The sequence below is a fragment of the Prionailurus viverrinus genome, chromosome B1 (genome assembly GCF_022837055.1).
Source record: "Prionailurus viverrinus isolate Anna chromosome B1, UM_Priviv_1.0, whole genome shotgun sequence".
Lineage (NCBI taxonomy): Eukaryota > Metazoa > Chordata > Mammalia > Carnivora > Felidae > Prionailurus > Prionailurus viverrinus.
In genome coordinates, this window is record NC_062564.1 from 173,816,929 (window position 1) to 173,841,320 (window position 24,392).

The 24,392-nt window shown below is 38.6% G+C and overlaps 1 protein-coding gene across 3 annotated transcripts in view; it reads left to right on the top strand.

The window, feature by feature from the left end:
* TMEM156 (transmembrane protein 156) overlaps window positions 1–14,092 on the top strand; it is a 55,949-nt gene extending 41,857 nt beyond the window's left edge. For all 3 annotated transcript variants that reach the window (XM_047855735.1, XM_047855733.1, XM_047855734.1), the window contains 2 exons: window positions 7,161–7,263; window positions 10,095–14,092. In XM_047855735.1, coding sequence (XP_047711691.1) covers window positions 7,161–7,263; window positions 10,095–10,154 — 163 coding nt within the window. In that variant the 3' untranslated portion in view covers window positions 10,155–14,092. The remainder of the gene's footprint in view (window positions 1–7,160; window positions 7,264–10,094) is intronic.
* The last annotated feature ends 10,300 nt before the right edge of the window (window positions 14,093–24,392 follow it).

Genomic DNA, 24,392 nt, shown 5'->3' on the forward strand with positions numbered 1-24,392 from the left:
AGTTTTATTTTTAATCAAAGTTTCTACCACTGGAAATCCATTTTGTTCACTAGATTCAGGAAGGCCAAAACCCATTCTGAGGTTCCTGAAAAAAGTCAAAGAAATGTTTGGTTCAGATCTTTGACAAATTCATGAATAGACTTCTGTGAAGTTTTAAGATATTCCTGACTGCTTCTGCTGCCTTAACTAGTGTTAGTGAATTAATTTTGTTTGAAAGAAACTCTATTTCCCAGTGTAGAACTAGAAAAATATCCCACCCATCTTAGCTATTCTGAAGAAGGCATCAAAATGACATATATTCTACCTTTTTGCCTTTTTATCAATTTTTCAGAAGTTTTCCTATTAGCATATAAGTTACATGTCCTTGGGTACTAGGAGAAACAGAATATAATGTACCACTAGAGAGTTATTTGCAACTAGCTATCATTTTGACAGATAATAGCATTCTGTAGTAAATTACGGTTACACCATATTGTACAACATCAGCAAACCAAATGAATGGTTTGGCTTTCTATTCAAATGATGAATAGTTTGGCTTTCTAACCAAAAGAGCTCTGTTAATTTTCTTTGGTAATTAGTTAATTTCATGAATAGGTTCTTTTGATATTTTAACTTTAAAAAGAACTGTCTCCAAATCTCAACTTCTGAATAGTATCAGATGCTTTGTCAAAAATTGTCTAAGCAATTATCTGCATGGCAAGTTCATTCTGAAGTCTTAATGTGCATCAGAATTAATTTGGGTGTCTGTAAAATTTCAGGCTCCTGGACCATTTTGAAGGGAGATTGTAATTCAGTAGATTTGGGACAGAGTTCTATTAACTGCATTTTATTTAAAAAAAAAAAAAAAAGCTGTGGGCACAGCTTTTTTTTAAGTTTATTTATTTATTTTGATGTGGGGCTCAAACTCATGACCTGACCTGAGCTGAAACCAAGAGTCAGATGCTCAACCAACTGAGCCACCCAGGTGCCCCTAGAACCTTTATTTTATTTTATTTTATTTTATTTTATTTATTTACATTTTATTTATTTTTGAGAGAGAGAGACACACACAGCACAAGTGGGGGACGGGCAGAGAGAGAGGGAGACACAAAATCTGAAGCAGGCTCCAAGTTGTCAGCACAGAGTCCGACGCGGGTCTCAAACTCACAAACCGTGAGATCATGACCTGAGCCGAAGCTGGACGCTCAACCAACTGAGCCGCCGAGGTGTCCCTAGAACCTTCATTTTAAATCCAGGTTCTGGTGATTTTCAGGCCAAGGTTCTGTTGATCATTTTACCAATTTTCTCTTGTTGTGTGACAAATTACCACAAATTTAGTGGCTTAAAACAACACACCTTTATTATTTCATTTTCTGTGGGTCAGAAATGTGGGCACAGCTTTGCTGGATCTCAGGGTCTCAAGGCTAAAATCAAGATGAGAGCTGGCCTGTATTGTCATCTGGAGTCTCTACTTCTAAGCTCATTTATTTAGGTTGTTGGCAGAAGTCATTTTTTGAGGTTGTTTTGTTTTGTTTTGTTTTGTCTTGCTTTGCTTTGCTTTGCTTTGCTTTGCGGTTGTTTACTAATGCCTCTGGCTTCTTACTGGCTGTTTACCAGAAGCTGCTTCAGGACCTAGAGGCCACCTGCAGTCTTCTGCTATCTGACCCTTTCCATAGTTCAGCATGGTGGTTTTCTTCTTTAAGCCTCACAAGAGATCCTCTCTGACCTCAGGGAAGGCCCCATCTCTTTTGCAAGGGCTTTTACTTCATTAGGTCAGCCTCACCCAGAATAGTCTCCCTTTTGAATAACTCAAAATCAACTGATTTGGAATGTTAAATACACCTGCAGAAATTTCATCTTTGCCATATAATGTAACCTACATCCCATTCATGGTCCCGCCCACACTCAAGGGAGGGGGATTAAATGGGGCATTACCCCAGGGGGTGGGAATCTCAGGGACTATCTTAGAGTTCTGCCTACCACACCCACCTCTGAGAAGCACATATTTAGAAAGACAAAAATCACAGATTCAGTGTGAGACAAATGGGGATGATAGAACTAGCCCCATAGATGTGGTTGTTCTTACTGATAATAAGGTAAAAATAAAGGATGCTAACAGGGTCAAGTGCAATGGCCCTTTGAGGAAGAGAGCAAGGAAATGAGAGTTTTGTGTCTGTCTAGGTAAAGACTGGTCTCATTTTCTCACCTTTGTCCTAACCAGTCAGGAAAGCCTTGTCACTTACCTTTTAGAAGGTTAAATACTCTATAAGAAGGAATTCTAGGGACACCTGGGTGGCTCAGTTGGTTGAACATTCAGCTCTTGATTTCAGGTATGAACCCAGGGTCATGGGATTGAGCCCCTCGTTGGGCTCTGCACTGAGTGTGGAGCCTGCTTAAGATTCTCTCTCTCCCTCTGCCCCTCTCCCCTGCTCACATGCCCTCTATCTCTCAAATTATATATATATATATATATATATATATACACACACATATATATATACATATATATATACACACATATATATATGTATATATGTGTATATATATATATTTTTTTTTTTTAAAGGAGGAATTCTAACTTTGGCAGTTATTTTAGCATTGCCACAGTAATGGAAGGGTCATTAATATCTGTTGAAATGGCTTAAAAAAGGCATCTACTCCTGTCCCTTAAAGAGTAGTTACTACTTTTTAACGTCTCTAATTAAGATCAATAATTTTCTGGAAAAATTTACAAAACCTGATACCAGAAGAAATAGAAAATCTAAACAAAATAATTATCATAGAATAAATAGAAAATTTGTCAGTTATCCCTGAAAAAGTAACAGAAGGAGCAGTTCACAGGGGAATTTTTTATTGATCTCTAAAAAATAGATATTTCCAATGGTATTTAAACTGTTATTGACCATAGAAAAGAAGGATGCTTCCTAGTTCTATTTTGAAATAAATATAGTAATATTTATTATTATTATCATTATTATTATTATTTTAAAATGTTTTTTATTTTTTTAGGTTTATTTCTTTTGAGAGAGAGGGAGAGAGCACACATGGGAGGGGCAGAGAGAGAATGAAAGAGAGAGAATCCCAAGCAGGCTCTGCACTGCGAGGCTTGCCATGAGGCTTGAACTCATGAACTGTGAGATCATGACCTGAGCCGAAATCAAGAGTGGGACGCTTAACCAACTGAGCCATTAAGGCATCCCAACATTAGTAATATTTAAAACTAAGAAAGATTGTGTCTGAAATGAAATCAGTGGGCAATCTTATGTATTTCTGTGCAAAAATTCTTTTTTTTAATATGAAATTTATTGTCAAATTGGTTTCCATACAACACCCAGTGCTCATCCCAACAGGTGCCCTCCTCAATGCCCATCACCCACTTTCTCCTCCCTCCCACCCCCCATCCACCCCCAGTTTATTATCAGTTTTTAAGAATCTCTTATGATTTGCCTCCCTCCCTCTCTTTTTTTTCCCCCTTCCCCTCCCCCATGGTTTTCTGTTGAGTTGCTCAGGATCCACATAAGAATGAAAACATATGGTATCTGTCTTTCTCTGTTTGACTTATTTCACTTACATAACACTCTCCAGTTCCATCCATGTTGCTACAAAAGGCCATATTTCATCTTTTCTCATTTCTGTGCAAAAATTCTAAACACATATTAGCAAAATAATCCAGTAGCTCAGTTTTAAAAAAATATATGTATATATACATACATAAACACTTCTACTATGATAAAGAGGAGCTTATTCCAAGAATACAGGAACAGTTCACCATTAGGAGATATCTATTAATGTCACTCATAAAATTTGTTTGGTTATCTTCATACATCCTAAAAAATGCATTTGACACACAATAATGCCCATCCTTCATAAAACTCCCCAAAATAAAATAAATAAGTACTTCCTTAACATGATAAAATATATCTGTCTCAAAAACCCAGAATCATATTTACTAGGAGAACACTAAAAGCATGCCTAGCTAAAGTCAGAAATTTTCAAGAATGTCCAATATTTTCACTTTATCTACCACACCATCCTCAAAGTACTGGCCAACACAATTAGGTAAGAGACAGAAATACCTGGTTAACAAATTGGAAAGGTAAAATGATCACTTTGTACCTGGAAAATTTAACAGATTTCTCTTAAAAACATTCTTTAAAAATAAAATTCAATAGGGATAGGGTACAAAATTAATACAAAAAAATTGATGGCATTCATATATGTAAATACAACCAGTTAGAAGATATACTGCATTTGAAACAACCATAAAAAGATAAAATAGGAATAAAATTAATATAAAGAAACATATAAGATCTTTCTAAAGTAAACCTCAGAAAAATGCTCCTGAGAGACATAAAAATGACTTGAACAACAACAAATGGTCTATTATATTCTTGAATTGGAAGATGAATATATAAAGATGCCAATTTTTCCTAAATCATAAACAAGGTCATTTTATTTTATTTTATTTTTTTTTTCAACGTTTATTTATTTTTGGGACAGAGAGAGACAGAGCATGAACGGGGGAGGGGCAGAGAGAGAGGGAGACACAGAATCGGAAACAGGCTCCAGGCTCTGAGCCATCAGCCCAGAGCCTGACGCGGGGCTCGAACTCACGGACCGCGAGATCGTGACCTGGCTGAAGTCGGACGCTTAACCGACTGCGCCACCCAGGTGCCCCAACAAGGTCATTTTAATATCCTGATGAAAAATAGGCTGTCAGTAACAGCCAAGAAAAAATTGACATGGAATAAGAAAGAAGAGAAGTATCTGTTTCACCACGGTACATAAGTAGAGAAAAATATCTAATGACAAATTAGAAAGTTTAGGACTTGAGTAAATGATAAAAGGGGCACATCTAATCAGTAGGAAAGAGAAGGACTACTGAATGAAGGGTGTTGTGACAACTGAATAATCATCTAGAGAAAAAAAAATGTGCTTAATCCAGAGATCACACTACTGCTAGGGTAAATTTCAAAAGCATCAATAATTTTTAAGTAAACATGAAACCATAAAAGTAATAGGAGAAACAACAGTAGAATCCATTTATAACCACAAAGTAGTGCTTTCGATCCATGGCACAAAATTCAGTTAAAAGACTGATAAATTTGACTACAAGAATGAACACAGTAAAAACCGTTAGGGAAAAGTTATTTGCAGTTCATCACATACGATAAGCAATTTTTCCTGGTAAATAAGAAAGTTCTAATAATTAATGGAGAAAAGACCATAAACCAGTAGGCAAATGAGTAAAGGATAAAAATGGACTGTTTATAGAAAAGGAGCTACAAATGGCTCTTAAATGTATGAAAAGTTGTTTGGCCTCATTCAGAATAAATTCTTTCAAAAGACTTTTTTTTTTTAATTTTTTTATTTTGATGTCTACTATGTGCCAATAATGTTGGCCTTCTGGGTATAGGAGACACAGCAGTGAACCAAACAAAGATCTCTGTTGAGCTTACATTCAGGTGGAAATGAAAATTAAGCTACACTGAAATGCCATTTTAATCTACCAGATTGGTAAAAATCCAGAAGTTTGACATCACCCTCTGGGGCCAGAGGCAGTAGGTGCTCTGCACTCTTATACTTTACTAAGGTAAACCAAGAGGCTAACGTGCTACAACTGCTGTGATACGTAATTTGGCAATAACTATCAATGTTACAAATGTACAAGCCCTTTGAGCCAGCAATTCTATTTCTAGGGATTTCTCCTATGGATTACTAATATAGGAGAGAAATGACATATATACAATGTTTATTGCTAGTGTGTTTACAATACCAGATTAGACACAATCTGACAGGAAGGTGCTTTGATGATACATCCATACTATGGAATACCAGAAAGTTGTAAAAAAGAATGTGGAAGAATTTATGGGGAAAGATCTCTGAGATAGATCATTACATATACATACGTGTGTATAGTATGCTATCATTTACATAAAGATAAAAATAACATATACACACATATGAACATATAAATCTATGTATATGTATCTATATCATCTATTTACAAAAAAACCCTAAAATCTTTGGTTGCCTGTGGCAGAGGAAGGAAAGAAGGGAAAGAATTATGTACGTGATGTGGTAAAAAGTGGTTGTCTGTAGGAAATGGGGTAAAGAGGAAGACATTTTGCCTAATATCCCTCCCTAGTTTATAAAATTTTAATCATGTGACTGTATTCTTTATTCAGAAAATTAAATACAAAAATCAGTCTTATTAAATTTTTTTCTAATTAAAAGAGTATAATTCTGACAGATGGTTTCACAGTATTTCTATTTCGGTAACCTATACCAGTGTTTAATCATCTTCATGGATAAGAAGCCTCGTATTCTTTTTTTTTTTTTTTTTTTGATGCATATGGAAATTTTAAAAAATTTAAAAAAATTTCCTTTGATAAGCATCATATTCTTGATTACACTTAAATCTTCCTTTTTGATTTGTCTTCTTAAGAAGCAGCTGCTCAAACTTCTCTTTAAATTATAGGTCACCTCATTTCCATTCATGTCCAGGGCTTTGTATAAAAAGAAGAGACATCTGTGAAGCAAAAACTACATGTATTATGTAAAACTCAAGTTTCAATATAAAAACCAGAAAAGCAAGACCCCAGATCCCAGTGGGGTCTTGAAAGAAAGAAAGACCATATGCCATGGGTCTGAAATTTCACCTCCTACCTTGAAGTCAGCTGAAGATAATATTAGAAGGACTTGATGTCACATAGTCCTAGAAAAGGAGGACAGATTAGAATTCATCTGATTTGTAACTTGGCTTCTTGCTAAAATTGTCCCTGAAATCAGAGATGTCCTTGATATTCTTCTTAGGGACCTGTTTTAAAAAATGCAAAGAAGGAAATGTTTGTAGTCAGTTTCCAACTAAAGTTTTTTTCTTTCTACTTGGCATTGAACGCTAAGAATGTTTTTCTCTACTTTGCTCCCCCTTTAACTATGCTGCAGGTCTCGTGCTCAGGAAGTGTGGGTGGGGAGGAGAAATGAAAGAAACAGAGTTGAGAGAAATGGGTTAAAGGTGTCACAGTTGTAGACAGGAAATCTAGCAAGTGATGGAAACTACCAATATCCTTGCTAGATGGAGGGCATGGTTCTCTTAGTACATTGGAAAATGTCGTATCTGTTTTTGCATTGCTATTGACTGCATACAGACCAGAACAGCTTTCCTTCTTAAAAAATAGGGACCAAGCAGAGACTGTCCTTGACTCCGGTCAAGAAAGTGCTTCCTCCAATACCAGAACTAGAAGTTACTTCCACGATGCATCTGCAAGATCAATATACACGGTGAGTGAAGACTGGGCTTTACTGATGATTTGTCTTTATTCGTTATAAACATGAAAGATCCAAGGAGATGCAGTTTACCTCAAACTTCATTTCTATCTGGGTGTAGGAGACAGAAGGTGATGAACTTGCAAAAGTACTTCATATGAACTAGATGGCATGAAATAAAATCACTGTTTTCTCCAAGGCCTAGGAAGGACCAATAAACTAATCTCTTAGTCTATTAAACAGCATGTGCCCCTGAGATGTCAGATCATCCCTTGGCTGTTTCCTAAGGTTGGATCATACATAATTCCAGGAGGCCAATCGTTCTTTAGTCAGAACATGAGAAAAGAGAGAATGTAAATTTATAAAGCCAGACTACCCACTGATCCTCAATTACTGAAATTAAAAACTTCCCTCAATATAGGATCTGATAATAAATGTAATGTACATTGATTTTCATGTGCTTGAATCCCAAACTATGGTCAGAAGTGCCTTTGAAATGTATATACAGTAAAACCTTGGATTGTGAATAACTTGTCTGTGAGTGTTCCTCAAGACAAGCAAACATTTCTAATAAATTTTAACTTGATAAACGCTTGATAAATGAGCGATGTCTTGTAATACAAGTAGTACATGATGCTGAACATCACGTGATTACTGAGCCAATGGTTCTTGAAATTTGCTTTGATATACAAGTGCCTTGCATTATAAACATGTTTCCGGAATGAATTATGCTCCCAAACCAAGGTTTCACTGTATATTTTTTAAGTAGGCTCCACATCCAGCATGGAATCCAACGCGGACTTGAACTCACGACCCTGAGATCAAGACCTGAACTGAGATCAAGAGTCTGACGCTAAACTGACTGAACCACCCAGGCACCCCTCTTAGAATTATTTTTCATTTATTCAACAAATATTTATTAAGTAGCTGTTATGTTAAGGCACTATTGATAGCTGTGGTAGGGGATATAAAAATTATAACAGGGAAGAGGAAAACACTAGCATTTATTAGTATCCTTTAATTGTCCTTGGTGGTGATAAGAATAAATAATCTAGACTTTGTTTGTTTGTTTGTTTGTTTGTTTCAGGTGTAGAATTTAGTGATTCAACACCTCCATACAACACCTGTGCTCATTATAACAAATGCACTCCTTAATCCCCATCACTTATTTCACCATCCCCAACCCACCTCCCCCTCCCCTCTGGTAACCATGTTTGTTCTCTATAGTTAAGAGTCTGTTTCTCGGTTTTCCTCTCTTTTCTTTTTTCCCTGTGTTTGTTTGCTTTGTTCCTTAAATTTCACATATGAGTGAAATCATAGGGCATTTGTCTTTCTCTACTGACTTATTTTGCTTAATATAATAAGCAAATTATTACTCTCTAGGTCCATCCATGTCATTGTAAATGGCAAGATTTCATTCTCCTTATAGTTGAGTAATAGTCCAATGTGTGTGTGTGTGTGTGTGTGTGTGTGTGTGCATTACTAGATCATTTATTCTTTATGACACTTGGGTAATTAGTCAAGATTCTAGCAGGAAACCAATAGTATACTCAAACTGAATCATTTGAGGTGAGTTTAATAAAGGGTCTATTAAGCTGAGATGTGGGAAAACCCAAAAAGAGAGTGCAGCACCCTAAAACTAGTTAACAGTAGGGCACTGCTACTATCCCTAAGACTAAAGGGGCAAGGAACCCAGAAAGATAGGCACAGGCACAGACATACACACACACACACACACACACAATATATATATGGGGAGGGCTGCCTGATAAGGACTGTGACTTTTGGCCAAGTGACACAACAGCCTGCAATTGCCCTGAAGAGAGAATAAATATCTCAGTTTGGCTGTTCTCTCTTTCCCCGATGTGCTAGTACTTACCATTGGTCAAACCCAATCAGAGCTAGAGGACAATGGAGCTGGACTGAGGTAGTTCATATAGACTGGCCTCGAGGGTAACAGTAGGGTGGGAAAGAAGTGGAGTGCAGATCTAGAGAGGCAACTGAAGGGATAGACTGTAAATGGCCCAAAATGTCAAACTGGAAACTGAATGCCAAGTATATATTTGTGTTCAGGACTAGAGAGAAGCAGGTCTTAGTGTTTGGGTCTTAGTGGAATCAGAGTCTGCTGTTGGCTTAGAAATTGCTAGGTAGACTTTAATGTAATCATGTGATTGCTTTAATGAAATATTATGCTTGATATCTCTCATCCTGGTCCTCGTTCTGGGATGTTCAGCCTTTCATATGAAGAGATCCCCTTTCATTCACCAAATACTTTTTGAGCGCCTACTGTATGCCAAGAATTCTGCTGCTCATTGGCAAAGTAACATGCAGTCAGTGGAGAAATCAGATTGAGTGCCAATAACATGATACAGGTAATCATTCATAGGGGACTCAGGGAGAATAATGGAGAGACAGCTCATTTAACGGAAATGCTGCCTAGTATATGATACATGTTCAATAAGTATTTGTTGAATGAATGATTAAGTCCCAACTTCTGTGTTTCTTTAAAAGAAACTTGCGTGAACACTTACACTTTATTTTATAGAAGAGGACAACAACCCAAACATACTGTGGTGACAGAGGCTTGAGGAGACCCTACTTTCCTGGGTCCTAGGCTGAGACGTTTGTTACCACTAGCCACACTGTCTTCCTAGGTTTATAATGGAGGCTCCATTGTCTACCACAGGATTAGAAAGAGCTCTTAATCAGTGATATTGAGAAGATTTTTGGTGTCCTTATAAGACACAGTTTTAATAAATGGCTTAAAAATTATTCTCCACTAATTCTTTTCGGATAATAACATTCTTGCATGAATAATATTTGTCTTTTTTTCTCTTTATCTTCAGAATATCCCTCTGAATTCCTCCGGACCATTTGGACTAAATCCTTTTGAAGAATACTCATAATTTTATTGCAGGAATGAGTTATCTAGTAAATATATGGGTCCAGCTGAGAATGCACAATGGGAACAGTAGGAATGGTCACTGGCTGATGAAAACTGGCTCAAGAGCAGTCATTTGGCCCACGAGATCAAAGAAACCAGAGTTTTTTTCAGGAAGCCATCATGAGTCATGGAAAACAAGCTGATGACACCCATAAAAACAGCAACGGAATGCTTCCTCTCCTTGTTTATCTATCATTATACAACTACAGTGGCCTCAAGACTTTGATATTGAAAGGAACCAGAAACCAAGGTCAAGGATAAAAATCCTTTCTCTCATTAGCCCACATTGCAGATTCCGATTTGATGGGTTTTCCTATACAGAGGGATTGTTTCTATTTGGCAAATTACTTAAGAGGGCCTGGGTTGTTTGTTAATGTATTTGTTTGGATTTATAAATGTTGTCTCCTTTTGGCACTGAGGATGCTTTAAAAAATTCAAAGATACCAAAATCAAATGACTTTAAGTGACATACTAAGTGAAACTTGAATATTGAAACATAGTAGCAAAATGTTTCTTCTGATTCTTTCAGCGTTCATATTATTTATGGCTATCACTGATGTCAAGAGTAGTTATAGTTATTAATTACAATAAGAGCACATATAGACAATTTTGAACATTGAAAAATATAAAAATACCTTTCCAGAATTCAGGTGGAATTTAATCTCCTGGCATCATTAATTATATGGTTAAAATTGCTTTTCTGAGAAGATTTCTCGATTTTAATGGCAGGGTCAGGTTTAATATTAAGCAAACTAACAGGAATGAATGATTCAACATACAGAGGGTTTTTTGGTATCCTCTCCCTCTCTCCCATCCCCTCTTCTCCCCTCCCCACCTCTCCCCTCCTCTTCTCTCCTTTGTTTTTCTAGATCACAAGCTGAGATTCTAATCATAGCATTTAGGTTTTGAAGATTTGGAAAATGGAATTCTACTGGTCTCACTTTTTATTGTCCCTGTAAACTTGATTAACAGGTCAAGATCAGGTCTGGGACTATTCAGCAGGAGCTGAGGGATATCACACTCCTTGAGGGATAGATACTATATGATTTCTAATAGGCCAAATTATTGTTTCCTTGAACATTGCCTATTATGTTCAGACAAATGACTTGGAAATCAATGGGAACTTGGCTTACAAAAGGCATAAATTAAGCTTCAAATTCTGTTAAATTGTGGCAGCTTCCTGAAAGCTAATTTCACTTATTTATTGAAATAATAGACTTTAATAGATATTGTGAAGCATTCAAACATGTGGATGGCCTGGTGTCTGCCTGCAAAGAATCTATACTCTAGTAGAGGAGACAGGGTACACTACTCCTAGTTATAATGCTAGACACAAGGGTAAGATAGGGTAAGATAAATGTCATCTACAGGCTCCATGCTTCCTGCTGAGAATTCACAGGCCAGTAGAATCATTTCCAGCTGGGGGTAAGCAGGGTAGGCTTTTCAAGAAGGTGGCTTTAAGCAGCATTGAAGATAGTTTTTTTCTGATCTTTCTGGAGAGGGGGAATTTCCCAAGTATATACTTTCTCAGCCTTCATAACCCTTTCAATATCTGCTTTTTACAATTATTTTCATGGTTATCAATTAATGTCTATCTCCCTTTCTAGACTGATTCTGCTCACCATAATATTCCTGGAAGCTGGCATGATATTTGGCTTACAGAAAGTTCTTAGTACATATTTTTTGGATAAAGAACAATTTACTGAGCCCCTCTGTATGTCAGGCACATGCCACAGATAGTCTCACTTCTTCCTTACAATGATTCCTGGAGACAGGTGTCATTGTCCCTAAGGAACTGAGGCCTGAGAAGCTCACCAATTTGCCTGTGATCTCAGGAACAATATGTGGATTCAGTCCTAGACTGAAGTATATAAAATATGCTTTTGTACCCAGCCACTTTTGTGGCTAGTATAGCAGGATCATGATTTGAGTGGTTCTTAAGGAGGGGGGAGGAATTGACCATCAGAATCCAAACAGGGTTCCATAAGCATGGAAGAGGAAGAAGAAGAAAACCGTCAGGTGCCTCTGTGAATGTTTCTCCTCAATTCCAAGGAGATGTGCAGGGAGATGTGTTTAAAAATAAAACACAGGCTTGGTTTTTCCCCCAGAACAATCTCTTGAGGCGTGCTAAGGCTATTCTTTAAGCATGTCTCAGTGCCGAAACTTTCATGATGGGTCTCCACAAAGTTGTCACAGCATCATTATCTCTCTCCAAAATTATGTCTATTTTCAGACGGACTGTAAAAATAGCACATCTATTTTCACACAGAAGAGTGGTATCAGTGTGTGATATTACAAAAGCAGGCACATCTGTAATGAAGAGCCACACAGTAGGCATTATATTTCTTTCATAACCGTATGCCAATTTCCTTTTAGGGAATTACCTTTGACCCACGGAACAATGTCTTGATAGGACTGTTAATCAAAGTTTCTTGCTAATCAGCCAATGGATGACATGTGGCCAGAGCTAGACCAATTTGACCTTCTTGATCAGGACTTTGGTTTATAGGTGCAATGATGTATGGGTGAGAAAAAAAATGACTGGAGCTTATTCATTCCAGCAGCAGAGTTGAGACATTCCTGCTTATAAACTCCCCAACACACCCCGAACTCCCATCAAACTGCCTTGGTTCTGAGTCTGGTTCTCTAGCCTTCCCTTTGATTCTGTGAGCTACCAATAATATCTTTGTAAAATATCCTTTTCCTGCTTAAGTTTCCAGACTTGGCTTCTGTTGCCTGCTGAATATAACATCTAACATCTATTTTATTTAGTAAAGTCATAGGATGTCTGAGCTGTAGGAAATCTTATAGATCATCTGGTTAACTCCTCCATTTTACAGCTGAGGAAAACCAAAGCTCTGGAGGCTGAGGGTTTCACCCAAGTTCACATCACAGAGCTTGTCAGTGACAGAACTGAGATTAAGACAAGGGCTCGTTTGCCCAGGGAACTGGAGTCTGCTTTTTATTTTAATTCCTTTTTAGTACAAACCAGAGCCTCCTTCTCTGTCTCTCCTCTCTCTCTCTCTCTGAAATGCTTAGTAGAAAATAGTGACTTAAAAAAACCTTCACTCCTCCCCTCCCCCAACTGACAATTTGCTCTGTTTAGTTTAAACACTTGTTTCAGAGATAGTCCTTTCTGGGATTTGGCATCTGGTAATGACAGGCATCAGTTTGTATCCTTATATGGAGCCTTGATTCTTTCTAGCTGTCTTTAAATGTTTATTTTCCCCTTACATGAAAATAATGTTGGGACAGGAAGTGGTTTGCTCTAAGGAAGCGTATGGGGTGGGGTTCTCAAAGTGATTATTTTCCACTTCCAAGTCTAACTTCTAGCCATGTGCATTTGGGGAGAGACTTCCTTTACTCACACTAAAAGATATATATATATATATATAGATATATATATATATATACCTGCTCTATTTTTTCAGTTGCTTTAGGGCAGTCATAGCTCATACGATCATTGCCAAAAGGGCCAAATGTTGGGGTAGGAGTTGGGGAGGGTATTAACAATGGTTCAGTAGTCTCCCCTTGTCCGTGGGGGACATGTTCTGAGATCCTCAGTGAATGCCTGAAACCACGGATAGTACCGAACTCTATGTACACTATGTTCTTTCTACACATATACACCTAGAGTTTAATTAATAAACTAGGCACAGTAGGAGGTTAACAATAATCCTGAGAGAACAATTATAACAATGTACTATAAGAAAAGTTATAAGAACGTGGTCCCTCTCTTGAAATAGCTTACTGTACTCACCTTTCTTCTTGTGGTGGTGTGAGATGATAAAATGCCTCCTTGCCCCGCGTCAGGCTCTGGGCTGATGGCTCAGAGCCTGGAGCCTGTTTCCGATTCTGTGTCTCCCTCTCTCTCTGCCCCTCCCCCATTCATGCTCTGTCTCTCTCTGTCCCAAAAATAAATAAACGTTGAAAAAAAAAATTAAAAAAAAAAAAAGGGGCGCCTGGGTGGCGCAGTCGGTTAAGTGTCCAACTTCAGCCAGGTCACGATCTCGCGGTCCGGGAGTTCGAGCCCCGCATCAGGCTCTGGGCTGATGGCTCAGAGCCTGGAGCCTGTTTCAGATTCTGTGTCTCCCTTTCTCTCTGCCCCTCCCCCATTCATGCTCTGTCTCTCTCTGTCCCAAAAATAAATAAACGTTGAAAAAAAAAATTTAAAAAAAAATGCCTCCTTGATGAGATGAAGGGAGATGAATGAATTAGGCCTTGTGATGCAGTTTTAGGCTACTTCTGACCTTGTGGCGATTCATCAGGAGGATCATCTGCCCTCCAGACCACCGGTAACTGAGACCGAGGAGAGTGAAACCCGGATAAGTGGGAGCGACTGTAGCACTAATTATGTGCCAGGCACTATTTTAAACACTTGGTACTTATTAGTTAATTGGTTTTATATCATACCACTCACAGCTGCACCTTATATCTCCCTTTTGGAGCATTTCAATGCACAATCACAAATTAAATGTTTGTGATGTCCCTATAATTTTTTTAAAAATGTAAAAAAAAGATTTATTAATGGTTAAACACAGTTTCCAGGAAAATCCTTTTTTTTCCCCTTCCCAATTATCCCTAAATACCAGTTTTGAATCAGTAGGTAAGGACTATTATCAATCACCCCAATTTACAGGTGTAAAAATTAAGGCAGAGAGGTTAAGTAACTCACTCAAGGTCACATAGCTATTAAGTGGCAGAGTTGAGATTTGAACCCAGGTGGTCTAGGTTTCAAACTCCATGCTCTTAACCCTCTGTTGCATCTTAATCTTGGACTCTCTATGTAGGGAAGGGAAGTTTCTTTTTCTTGGGAAAAATATTATCCAATACAAATGCCTTTCATAAGCACTTCTAATGGGGGTTTTGTATCATGAATCTCTGTGTTCCAACAATGCTTGGAGGCTACAAACAATACTCTACCACAAGTATTGCTATGCAGCAATACTTCTCTTGTGTCTACCCATGTATCAAAGTACCTTTGCAGAACTGGATTATTTGGTGGTTGTGAGAAGACTTGCACAGATTGAAGCTTTGGGTTCTAGATGCTCATAAAATAGGCTCAACAGGGGCACCTGGGTGGCTCGGTTGGGCGACTGACTTCGGCTCAGGTCATGATCTCACAGTTCATGAGTTTGAGCCCCACGTTGGGTTCTGTGCTGACAGCTCAGAGCCTGGAGCCAACTTCAGATTCTGTGTCTCCCCTCTCTCTACCCCTCCCCTGCTCATCTCTGTGTCTCTCAATAATAAATAAATGTTAAAAATTTTTTTGAAAAAAAAAGCATGAGATCTTGCCATTTCTAACAACACGGATCAATCTAGAGAGTGTAATGCTAAGAGAAATACCATATGATTTCACTCATATGCGGAAATTTAATGAACAAAACAAATGAACAAAGAAAAAAACAGAAAAAAAGGCTCAACAAATAATTGTTTAATAGATTACTTATCGGCGTTAAAATCTTTTAACTCATCTCAAGATCCCCTGTGGTGAAAGATAGTAATTACAATGCACAAACACCTACACATGGATGAAGAAAGGCTGTGAATCGAGTCCCTGGAAAGTTTCTTTCTGCTTACTGGGTTCAAACACATTTTCCTACTTGAAATTTGCTACACAGAGACAGGATATCATCTCTATTCCCCCGCTTATTTTGGCAAACGGATGATATAGGTTTTATTTTTTAAACAATTTATCCTAACAAAGTTCCATGATATCAAAACAAACCAACAGTGCTTAATAATTACATCATAGCGAGATTTTCTTTATTTTATGCTTTATTCAGAGTGAAAAATTCAGCAGGAAAAAAAGTATTTTAAAAATTTGTCTATTTTATTCTAGCTATCTAAATAACAGACTAATACTAGAAGAAAAGTTCTCCATTATTCAGTAATCGTTGCTTTTTTACAGAACAATTAGATTAACGTGAGCAAAACGATCTTTTTCAATGGCATGTTTTAGTGCAAGAAATTTCATCAGAGACAGAAATCACATAGGCCATATTCTAGAGACTGTGCTCATTTCGATGGGACGGATGGTGATGGGGGAGCAAAAGGGAGGTCAGAGAAGGAGGCGAGAGGACATTGTCCTGCCTCTCTTGAGGACCAATTGTATAAGCCCTGGGACCCAGGTTGACTTACCTATGCCTGAAACAAGCCAGTGTTTGAGACTCCATCTTTCCTTCCTGTTTAATTAATACCACCACAATACTTGAGCAGTGTAGAACCTCCCCCACCATCTCAGCACCAAGACTTAATTTTTATTACCAGTTTACAGTAAAATTTAATTGGAGTACCTTACACATTAAGGCTTTTGATTATTAACATATTGCTGAAGTGGAGGTCTTTTAATTATTGATCCGTTTATTAATACAACAGTTACCTTATACCAGGCATAGTCCCATAGCAGAGACAGGTGACCCAGACAGTTTGGAAAGGCCTGGGCTGGGGCTTACTCCTTGAGAAACTGGTTTTATCCATCTTTGAATTTCCAGTACCAAGCTAGATGCCTGATATGGAAATTACCTGATAAGTGTTTGTGGACTCCTGGAACAAGTGTTATGGGAGCCCAGACAAGGAGCACCTAAATGAAGGAGGAAGACAGAAGTGAGGGAAGACTTCCTAGGGGAGGGGATGTAATCTGAGTCTTAAAAGGTAAGTTGGCCAGGGTGGAAGGAACCCATATAAAGGCACTTGAGCAATGATGTACAGAAAGGGAGGCCCTAATTCAAGATCTATGTGTCCTTCAAACACACACACACACGCGCACACACACACGCACACACACACGCGGGCTGACATGCAGGACACAGAAGGATGCTCTCTTTGCAAATAGCAATAACTATGCTACTCTCGGTTTCAAGGGCATTGCAATAATTAATGTGTGACAGAGATGGGCTTTGTTAAGCTTGAGAATGCCAGAGTTCTTCGGGGGAAATTGACAATACTGTGATCTATTGTGATATTTTTCACACTATATAATTTGAGCTTGTAACTGCTTAACCAATTAAAGATTAAGCAGGCAGCCCTTACATGCTACTGCACAACTGAAAGAATGATTTATTACAGCAAAGGATATTGGAATAGAGGGAAGGCAGATTGCAATCAGAGGAGCACGACTGCAGGTTGCTGTTAACCGGTACTCTAAAACCAGGTTTCCCTGTTCAACCTGGAGAAAGACTGCACTTTAAATCCACCTTTTGGAGCATTCCAGTCCGTAATAACTAGCTAAAAGGTTTGGGAAGTCCCTACAGTTTACAAAAGGGGGAGGTGGGGAAGGCTTATTAATGGTTAAACACACTTCTCAGGAAAACCCTTTTTTAAAATTTCTGATTATCCCTAAATACCAGTTTTTGAATCATTGCAGTAAGAGAAGATTGAGACACTGGAAGATTTTATGGAATTTCATCCCACTTTTGCAGTTATACTATAGCCAAATTTAAAAAACAATTCAGTCAAATTTAAGAAACAAAACAGATGAACATATGGGAAGGTGGGGGAAGAGAAGAGAGGGAAACAGAAACAAGAGACTCTTAATGACAGACAGCAAACTAGGGGTTGATGGGTGGGAGATGGGCCAGATGGGTGATGGGTATTAAGAAGGGCACTTGTTGGGATGAGCACTGGGTGTTGTATGTGATGAATCACTGAATTCTACTCCTGAAACCAATATTGCACCATATGTTAACTAAAATTTAAATTAAAAAAAAAATGAGAGGAAAAAAAAGTCCAGTCAAAGATAATAAATTCCAGGGATGCCTGGGTGGCTCAGTGGGTTAAGAGGCGGACTCTTGATTTTTGGCTCAGGTCATGATGTCATGGTTTGTGAGTGTGAGCCCCATGTCGGTCTCTGTGCTGACAGTGCAGAGCCTGTTTGGAATTTTCTCTTTCTCTCTCTCTCAAAATAAATAAATAAACATTTCAACATAAATAAATAAATTCCATTACAGCACATTTTTAAAAATGTTTAATTTTGAGAGAGAGAGTGAGCATAGGGGAGGGGCAGAGAGAGAGGGGGACAGAGGATCTGAAGTAGGCTCTGCCCTGACAGCAGAGAGCCTAATGCAGGGCTCTAACCCATGAACCACGAGATCATGACCTAAGCTGAAGTCAGATGCTTAACTGACAGAGCCACTCAGGTGCCCCTAAAGCACATTTTCATTTGTGCTAATGATACTGTATTGATTTTGGAATGTGTTGTTCTATGATGTCATCAATATTGTTCAATACTTCAATCCATGAAGGTCCTTCATGGGCTCTATCTAGCCAATGCATGGTGGTAGCTGCATATGTTCAATTGCTACTACATAGAGGTGAGAGGGAGCATGGTGCTGGGGGCAGCCAGCAAGAATCTCTGTGAGTTTCATCCTTGAGTTGATGAGGAACTGATGAAGGTGATGGAAAATGTAGGACCAGACTGTAAAGGAATGCTGAGGCCAGCCAGTGAAGGTTTTGATCAGGGGAGTAACCAGATTTGCACTCTCAGAGAGTCTGTGCTGACACCATCTTAATGGAGGGGGCCTGGGGCCTGTCCTGACATCAGGCTGGTGTTGTGGAAGAGGAGAAATCATTTTCCCTCTACCCTTCTGAGTTCTTCACTGAGACTCTAATAGTAAAAATCACATTAACAAGAGAAAAACAAACAGATGTTTATTAACTTGTAACCTCACGTAATATTAGAGATACCCAGGGGAAAATGAGCAACTCAGAGAAGTGGCTTAGAATTCAGGCTTATATACCATCTTAATAGGGAAAGGGGATGGAGATGTAGGCCTCTCAGGGAAAAGTAAATGATTTTTAGGAAAGATAAGTGGGCACTGAGAAGAACAGATGAGGTATGACAGGTTGTTCCGAAGTCCATTTGGATGTGGTGTTACTTCTAGTCTTGTGTCCTGTAATAAGAGTCAATCTTCTCTGATTGTTGAAACTCCAGGGGAAGGGATTTATGACAACTGAGTTTCTTTTTGGGGATCTGTCTTTAGGAAGATAAGGGGAGTTCAGAAAAACTTCTTCCTGCATTTGCTGTTTTTCAAGTGCCTACAGCTCAAAGTGATCAACATACCAAAGCAGCATATTTTGGAGTAGCACATCCTGATCTCCTACAGTCATATACTGGGGTGGCATATTCTGCTACCCTTCAATATCTATTACACTAGTTCATAGAACAGATAAGAAAAAAGTGAAACAAGACTGGGGCAATGGAGGGATGCCTGGGTGGCTCAGTTGGTTGAATATCTGACTTTTTTTTTAAGGTCAAGTATTTTTTTATTTTGAGGGTCTGAACGGTAATTAGCTCAATTCAACCCAATTCTCTGAACGAAAGGCTGCGTCAGTAGCTCAAAACCAGAGATCCCCGTGGTAAATGGCATGAATTTGAGATCTGCACATCCAGGTGTAGTTCAAATGATGGCCAACAGGTAACCAAAAGACGAACAACAGACAGAGCCGACCAGTAAATCTGTTCTGAGCCACAGATTTTCAATGAACAAATGCCCAGGATAAGATGGCGCCGTTACTCAAAAAATTAGAGTCTGGAAAACGACCACCCTAGCAGATGGTGCACGCGCCCGCCAAACATCTGACTCTTGATTTCTGCTCAGGTCATATTCCCAGGACTATGGGATCAAGCCCTATGCTGAGCTCCACACTCAGTGTGGAGCCTGCTTAAGATTTTCTCTCTATGTCCCTCTGCCTCTCTTCCCCACTAGTGTGCATGCTCTCTCTCTCTAAAAAAAAAAGAAAAAAAGACAGGGGCAATAGGATGGAGGAAGATACACAAAAAAGTAAGCAATAGCACTTGGCAACTAGGTGTTGACAGTAAAGAGAAGCAGCAGCCTAGGGTGACAGCTAGGCTTCTGGCAGAAGTAACACTGCATCCAACAGAGAATGTAGGAGGAGAAGGAAAGATTATGAATTTAATTTGGACATATTCAGATTAAGTTTAGTGGGATACGAAATACTGATGTACAGATGTCTGGTAGGAAGTTGACTCTGGTTGGAATTTAGGAGTGATGTCAGGGTTCAAGGTAGAAATTTGGCTGTCATTAGCATAGAGTAGGGTGTTCGCAGAAACCATGAATATACCAACCGGATTTCTTTGCTCAAACTGATTTACATTATTTTGGATGAGAGAAGGGCAAAGTGAATTTCAAATTGAACACACACAATAGATGTTGCGGACCTAGTACAGATATATGAATGGCTGATGACTGAATGAACGAACAGTATAGGTTCATAAAAATCAATAGATGTTCTCTTTACCTCATGACTTGTTTCCATTTTAGCCCTGGAAAGAAAAAACATGATTACCTCAAAGAGACAAAAAGGCAATATTTGGATGCAAAACATGGAGGACTTTATTCCTGCTTTTAAAAATCAACAAGTCTTTCATTTTTTCAGCCAACTAATTTCAGACCATTTGACATATATTATTCTCATTAGGTATCAATGACCTAGCAATGACTGACCAACTGCTGTATTTGCAGCAAATCCAGATAGAGATGACCAGCCAAGTGGCAGACTGGGTACTGTTCAGCAAGCAAATATGTTATTCTGCACATGACCTCGCTAGAGTAAATGTGAGTCTTTATAATCCTTGCCAAAGACCAAGTGGTTTTAAAAGAAAGAGAGGTATGGCATAGCAGGCATTAACTTATAACACCCATATCTTATATAAATGGTCATGCTATGGTCCCAGGGGCTGCAGAACAGATCAAGACTCCTTAATAATCAATCACAACCTCATCAAGGTAGTGTACAGGGCAGGATGGAAACGAGTCTTTCATTACCATTGATAGATTTTTACCTTGCCAGGGAAAGGTAGTTCTGACCCTTCATGAATCATTGAGGAAATGCTTAAAATGCAGAGTTGTGGCCCAAAATGGCCCAAATGTTTTCACACCTCACTACAGGCACCAAATAGTCTGGGCAATGCCAAATAAGTTACAAATCCATTTTGTAGTTCAGGAAGGTCATTAGGACTCGGATTCGTTATCTACTGAGACTTTGCTTTACTTTCCATTTATTACTCTCCTTTGAATGAAATGGAGCTGTAGGAGGAGAGCAGAGACCTCAATTCATTCAACCCTGACACATTATTCGTGTCTACAATTTTGCCATAAATTTGGAGAGAGACAGAAATTGCAAATGCAGGGATTTAAATCCCCTTGTGCTACACTTGTCAAGAAGAGCAGATTGTAAACTGCCTCTTGCAAGTATGATATGCATTTGGGCATCAAGCTAATAACTCTGAACCACAGACTCGTTCATTTGTGTGGTGTTTCCCTCCAGAAGTTTTTGAAATTGCTTCTTTGGCCATTACGTATCTCAGAGCTGTTTGGGTTTAGTAGGAAGATTACAGAGACTATCTGGCTGAGAAAGTTTTTGGAGTCCTTCTCCAATGGGATGGAAATGACAAATTTTTCTGTTTACATCATCACAGCCTTTACAAACTACGCATTTGGGTTGGGCTTCTCTGAGGAAAGGAAAAAGAAATTTACATGGTCATCAAATTTGTCTTAGAACCTTATAGCAATATTGATGATGAAGAAATCCAAAGCATGTAGATGCCTTCACTCATATTTCTGGCTCTTCTATTGAAAAATAATTTGTGTGTTCTATACTTGAAGTCATTGGCAGGGTCCTATTCCCTAACTCCCTGATCAGAAGCAATTTTCTTTTGCTTCTTGTTTTGATTTTTAAAAATGTTGTTACATAAGTCATCCATTAATACATTTTCATTATTAAAATATTTAATTATTACAAATAACACTGGAGTCCCCTTTAATCACTCTACAAAATTCTGAGGTTCTCCTCCACCTTATCACAACCTTTTCCACCCCTGGTCACAAACATTGTTGTAGTTATATGTGTATCTTTCTAGATCTTCTTTAGGGATGTGGGTGCATGTGTTATTTTAGATAGACTTTCTACAAGTGCCATACTGTGACTTTCTTTTTACGCTGCATAATACATCTTGGAGCTCTGTTAGTACAGAGGTCTATTCCATTGTGCTATGGACTGAATGTTTGTGTCCCCCCAAATTCATATGTTCAAGCCTAATCCCCACTGTTTTGGAAATGGGGCCTTTGGGAGGTATTAGGGTGGTAAGAGGGGAACCCTCATGAATGGGACCAATGCCCTTATAAGAAGAGATGCAGAGAGCTTGTTTCCTGGCTCTCTCTCTGCTCTCTGCCATGTGAGGATACAATGAAAAGACAGCCATCTGCAAACCAGGAAGTGGGCTCTCCCATGACACTGGATCTGCTGGCACCCTGATCTTGGACTGCCCAGCCTCCAGAACTGGAGAAATAAATGTTTGTTCTTTAAGCTAGGCAGTCTATGCTGAGTTTGTTATACTAGTCCAAAATGACTAAGGCACATTCTTTTTATTCTTTTTAACTGTTGCATATTATTCCACAGCATCAGTATACCATAGTTACTTATTTAGGTGGTTTTAATTTTTTTAAGCTTATTTATTTACTTTGAGAGAGAGAGAGAGTGAGAGAGAGCACACAAGTGAGCATGGGAGTGGGGGAGGAGCAGAGAGAGAGAATCCCAAGCAGACTCCAGGCTGTAAGTACAGAGCCAGATGCATGGCTTGAACTGTGAGATCATGACCTGAGCTGAAATCAAGAGTTGGATGCTCAACTGACTGAGCCACCCAGGTGTCTGGGTTTTAATTCTTTTTAAATGTTTATTTTTGAGAGAGAGACCGAGAGAGAGAGAGAGAGAGAGAGAGAGAGAGATATCATGCAAGTGGGGGTGGGGTAGAGAGCATGGGAGAGAGTATCCCAAGCAGGCTCCACACTGCTGGCATAGCCTGACATAAGTCTTGATCCCATGAACCATGAGATCATGACCTGAGCCAAACCAAGAGTCTGATGCTTAATTGACTAAGCCACCAGGGGCCCTTAAGTGGCCTTAATTTTTCATCATAGTCTATCCATGCCTGACAAAGAGTCTTGAAAAATCTCTCATAGAGTGAATTCTTCTAAGTAAAAAATGTAAATTTCATTCATTTTAATGGAAAAAATGTTCATATATTTCTAAGCCTCCAAATCATATCCATTTTTCCTAAAACATCAAATACCATTAAAATGGACACACTTACTTCAATAGTTAACAGTTTATAATGTAACTCAACCAGACATTCTCTCATTAATTGCCCTATAATATGGTTGTTTCCATCCTCTCATTCAGTATTTACAGACTTTGATGTATTTGTTCATTCAATAAATAATTGCTGAGCACCTACTATGTGCCAAGCACCAGCTTTGGGTGTTGGGAATATGGTAACAAAAAAAAAATATCTCTGTCTTATGGAATTTACATCCTAGTGCAAGAGACATATAATAGACAAGTAAGATACAAAGGATGTTAGCTAATGATACATCCTATGGAGAAAAAAACAAAGGAGGGAAAGGGAATATAAAATATTGGGAAGGCTGAAATTCGACCTGGAGAGATCTTGCTGAGAAGGTGGATTTTAAATAAAGATGTGGAACAAGTGAGGGAGGGAGCTGTGAGGCTTTCTGGAAAGTATCCTATACATCCCTGACAGAAGATGCCCTCTAGGACCAAATAATCTTTCTGACATAAATGGCTTGGCCAGTCTTTCTGCCCTGTTGTTCATCATTTGGTTTCTTGTCCTTTATCACATTTCCTAGTTATGGATTCTTTTTTTTTTCTGCAGAGATAGCAAACCAAAGCTTTTCTACACAAGTGTCAAAAAAGGCAATCATTGGTTTCAGTGAGAAATGGATCACTCAATATGAGGTTTATCACGAGAGAGAATGGGATGTATATAGGTTGCCCACCTTCTCTTGGAATCAGAGGCATTGGCAGGAAAAAAATGTGGTTAGGCCTCTGACTGGGAGGTTTGTGGAACAATTTATCTCTGCCTGGAGCCACAGGATGGGAAGAAAAGAGCCCAGATGTTGGCTGAAGAGAACTCAACCCAAGGGAGAGTCCTTTTTATGACCAGATATCTGCTTGTCCATGGGCTCTGTCTAGCATTTTATATATATAGTGCCTGGACATAAACCTTGGCTCTTCCAATTACTAGTTGGATAATGTAGAAATTATTTAACCCCTTTGAGCTTTCTTTTTCATCTGCAAAATGGGTACGATAATAGTAGCTATCTCATAAGACTGACATTGGGGATTAAATGAGATCACAGAGGTAAAGTGTCTGGAACAT